At 32.1% G+C, this 4,681-nt stretch overlaps 1 protein-coding gene across 1 annotated transcript; it reads left to right on the forward strand.

Annotated features, from left to right (window-relative positions):
- The first annotated feature begins 1,316 nt into the window (after positions 1 to 1,316).
- LOC111086211 (venom prothrombin activator trocarin-D-like) lies at positions 1,317 to 4,589 on the forward strand. Its single transcript, XM_022388156.1, has 3 exons — positions 1,317 to 1,607; positions 3,483 to 3,618; positions 3,974 to 4,589. Exons 1-3 carry the CDS (start codon positions 1,317 to 1,319, stop codon positions 4,216 to 4,218), a joined length of 672 nt encoding a protein of 223 aa, XP_022243864.1. The 3' UTR covers positions 4,219 to 4,589.
- The last annotated feature ends 92 nt before the right edge of the window (positions 4,590 to 4,681 follow it).

Raw genomic sequence — 4,681 nt, forward strand, 5'->3', positions numbered from 1 at the left:
CTGCCTTCTGACGCTACTTTATCGAACTAAGATATTATATCTCACGTGATCTACCAGTCTCAAAGAATACCCCTAGGTGGGCAATAGTTTGTTATCTCTCCCACCTTCCCCCTTACCCTTCATGCTGTCATAGCATATGCCAGTAGAACAAAAATCTAAGGTATACCTGGATGGAGAGAGAGTCACAAGATAGTTATTGAATGATATAATTATTGGTGTTTGTCACTAGATATTGTTATCGATATTTAAAGGTATTGTCGGGTTATTGTATTTGCTGTATTATTTATTTTTATTTTTTTGAGTTAGGTTTTTTTTATTTGTGGTTCTTTTTCCTGATTCCATTATTATTTATTTATTAATATTGGTGTGAAGGTCTGGCCAGGCACTTGTTTATTAACTTTGTTTTGGTAAGTGTCGAACATATTTCTTTTCTGAGTGTTATTGTTGAATACTTTTTGTTGTTGTTGAATCCTGATTGTAGCGGCATGCTAGTTTTAGACCGTTACAATGCCCTCAGGTGTGAGCATTTTTGAGATACGAAACGGGTTGTACTACTCATGGCATGCACAACTTTAGAAGAGGATTTTTTGTAGTTTCAAATTATTTTTCAATAGTTTACAAAGATAAAATGTACATTTGTAAATATTCAAAATCGTCATTACATTCTGAACAGTCGATCTAACTGCTGGTATTCATAACCTAATTCCTTCTATCATTCTTTTTCTCTCTTTGAATATGGCGCAGAAATACTCGATGGATATCTGTCTATTGAAGAGATAGACTAGAGCTAGTCAACTAACTTCACCCATCACTAAATCTTGATCTACTGAGTTGAATAATTGAATATGGCCGTCGTTCTTCTTATAACACACCCAGATTATCAACTTTTTTTTTATTATTTTACGGTAACTGGCGCAAACCTAGGACTGTCAGGTCCATTGGGAAACACTCGGCCTAAAGTAGATTAAACTTGCAAATCAAAGCACATTGTACATCTCCGTGAACTTCAAGCACTAACTGTTTTACTTGTAGTTTAGAAATAGTGTGGTTGGTTAATGGCGAATAAAGAAACTTTCATTTATGACGTATATAATGTATGATCCATCAAATAACCTATTCCTACACATTATCCACTCCTTGTTATGTTATATGTTTTTTTAATAATGTGTTCTCATGTCAACCAGAATCAGAATTGCGCGTGCGTTGTAATGTAGTTAAGAGCTAAATATAATAAAACACGCAACTTTGTATCAGCATATTCAGAATTAGATAGTTGATCATTGACAAAAGAGCGTCGTTGACAGAAGAGCGTCGTGATGAAGTTTGTCATATTAGTTTTCATTTCGGTCCTAGTTTCATCTGAGAAAGTTACTTTTCTTAGATTCCGGAAATTCAAGAATATTGCAGTTGATCACAAACCGAATAATCCAGTTTTAACTGAACTGAAGACAACTGATCGTAATGACTGTCTTGTAGCATGCGCTAAAGAAGAACAATGTGGGGCTATTAATCATAGACCAAATGGATCGGAATGTGATCTGTTACCCAAGTTGTACGAAGACATGTCTTTATTCTCACATTTTCCGGGTAATAATGTTTATGTTAAGGTAAGTTTCTCTGTTATGTGACGTATATTCAAAGTGCCAGAGACTTTTTGGCAACACAGATTAGAGTCATTAGACCACAATAGGTGGCATAATTGTGTTTGACGTTCTGTAAGTCTGAAAAAAAAAGCCTTCATTTATATGAGACTGAAGAAATAATGCTATAATCCTTTGTGGATTCTAGTTGTTACTTGCTATTTGTCATCAGTTAAACCTAGAATAACTGCTATGAATATAAAAATAAGGTTTATTCAGGCTTTAAGGATAGATAACATAAGCAGTTGCATAAGGCACCAAATTCTCGATTAACCACTTTTGCAAGAGAGCCTTTGGCAGCAGAATCTATACTGTAATTAATATTTGTAAAATAATATAACCATTGAAAGGTTACATACCATTCGATCCTCTCATTGCGAATGTAATTTATCCTCTTACATGTGTCTTCCTATTGTTCACGAACTTACCAACATTCAAAATTTAACAATTCTGTTGAACATACTGTTTAAGGTAACAATAAACCTCATTAGTATAGTGACCACCTTAGTTTTACTATCCATTAGTTTAAGTCTTGCTACAGATAATGTAGGCCATATAACAGCTATGTGGTATAACATTACTTCATCAGTTAAGTTACATTACATTTTGTTAACGAATTTAATTGTCATAGTTACCATTGTTGCTACGCCTTTTAATAAGTGTTATTCTTATTATTATTGTGAGCTTTTTTTATCTCTATCTTAACAGCTAGAACATGAGTTTTAACATTATTTCTGACGTCCTGCTACCTCTTTATGTGTAGTGTGACAGATGTTAAGGTCGGGTTAGTTGTGTTAGAGAGACCTTATAGTATTTTTTAGTAAATTATTACATTTAACGTGGTTATGTTTCAGTTAGAGTACCAATATTCTACTATTATTGTACGATTATTTCATTCACTCAATTTGCTATTTAATATTTTGTATTTTCATAAATATTTGTTGTCGGACTACTGTAAAGTTAAACCTTCGGGCTTTCATTGTTAGCGAGAACTGTGTAACGATTAGCGTAGTTATCAAGTCTATGATATTACATGAAACTAACCAACAGTGTTTATGTGTTCCGTAGGTAAGGTATACTCCAGTAGATCAACGGTTAGTATACGGAATTACAACCCTAAACTCCGTGGTAGATCAAGCACGTATAGCCCATTATGTAGCTTTATGCTAAAACAAGCAAACAATTTTTTAAATATTATTTTCATTAACATTATTGATTAGAATTTGTAGTGTATCTATTTTTATTATGTTTAACTATTTGTCATTATATTTTTATTATAAATATTATTTTGCGGCGTCATCTTATTATATAGATTTAGGGCTAACCCAATTCTTCTAAGCTGGCCGAATGAGATATTTATCCAAATGATAAAACTATGCATTTTAATCTTTATAAGTAAGAACTAAAGAACAGTTTATTTAATTAGATATTCTGATCATAAGGTTAATTTTAATTATGGTCTACCTAGGTAGCTTGGTTTGATCAGATGTTAATACTAAATACATGAGTAGAAGTCCTTAACTTATGCAAACATGTTAAAAAATATATATATATAATATGAAAAGCAAAACAGCCCAATAGCGTCGTACTTATAAGGAGGCAAATTATAATAATATAATAATAAGTAGGGAAACAACGATTTATAAACATAATACATTTTATTTATGGTGGAATAGACTAAATGTTTTGACAGAACATTTTTCAGACAAACCAATGTTCTGTCGAAACATGTAGTCTATTCCACAATCAATAGAATTCTTGGTTAGGCTTATATTTCGTTGTTTGCCTACCTATTATCAATAGCGTTATGTTTATCAGCATGTCCCATGTTCCTATATACAGCTCCTGAAGTGTTCAGACAGACCTTGTCAGAACGGAGGGACTTGTGAAGACATCACGCCTTCCATAAGAAATGGCACTTTTCGTCAACATATCTGTTCTTGTCCACCTGAGTACTGTGGATTGGACTGTGAGAAAAGTAAGTAAGACTTCTAACTTTTCGTAAATGTTACATGTTGTTGCAGTAATCAGATATCCGATATAAAGGATTAGAAATGGCATTATGATTAACTAGACTAGTCAACAATATGAGACAGTGAATAAAATAACAAAACATATCACTCAGTACTTAAACAACCATGTTTTTCCTTGTTTCGTTAACAAACTTAAGCTTTTTTTTTGTTTTGTACAGAACAAAGTAGTTTCATTACTTTTGTTGATCGAAGTTAATGTTTTACATCATAATGACTATAAAGAACGTATGATAACGTTGTAGATTGTATGTAGATGATGCGAATTTCACTTTGTATTTAATAAACCTTAAATCGTTCTAGTGTCCTATGTTGCAATTCGAGATACAGATCTGAAGGCGAAACTCATTATAGAAGGAAAATCAGCCTTAACGTTGGAGGAATGCTTCATATTTTGTCAGGACGTAAGTTCAGCATGCAGAAGCGCCGGGTTCGACGAAGAACGAAAGTATTGTTATTTATATTTTTTTGTCGAGAATGAAATCATAAATGAAACTTTAGTGGAAAAGTTTGGTTTTACTTATATTCGCCCTGTTGATGAATGTTGATTACTTCACTATTAATGTCAGCACACCAGTTATCAATATACTTAGAGGTGAGATTTTAAAGTGTTTTAATATCGTCATACTTTGGAGTTGATAACACTATATTACATATCAAACAGTTATTGTTATTGTTTGCATTTTATAACATACTTTTCATTTTACAAGCCGTTACTTAGAAGAACACAAAGTAAAAGACATATAAATAATAGTTTTCTCTCCTTAAGGGAAACATGTCACGTTGTTGGTTTATCTTCAGTAGTTTTTGTTACAATATGCATTATGTTTTAAAAAAGAATCACCAAACTAACAGAATCTCAAAAATAACAATTTTATGCTAGTAATAGTAGAATATTTTTATTTATTTTTTTTAAATGAAAATTGGTATATTACCGTATTTTTCGGAATATAAGACGCACCCTTATTTTGAAGACAAAGTTTTGGGGAAAAAAACCTACAGTTGCATTTG

The sequence above is a fragment of the Limulus polyphemus genome, unplaced genomic scaffold, assembly GCF_000517525.1.
Source record: "Limulus polyphemus unplaced genomic scaffold, Limulus_polyphemus-2.1.2 Scaffold927, whole genome shotgun sequence".
Lineage (NCBI taxonomy): Eukaryota > Metazoa > Arthropoda > Merostomata > Xiphosura > Limulidae > Limulus > Limulus polyphemus.

Excerpts from the sequence above, each read along its gene's own strand:
- LOC111086211 (XM_022388156.1), top strand. The coding sequence starts at position 1,317 with ATGAAGTTTGTCATATTAGTTTTCATTTCGGTCCTAGTTTCATCTGAG. Across the intron at positions 1,608-3,482 it reads GTAATAATGTTTATGTTAAG|CTCCTGAAGTGTTCAGACAG; the intron begins GTAAGTTTCTCT and ends TCCTATATACAG. Across the intron at positions 3,619-3,973 it reads TGGATTGGACTGTGAGAAAA|TGTCCTATGTTGCAATTCGA; the intron begins GTAAGTAAGACT and ends AAATCGTTCTAG.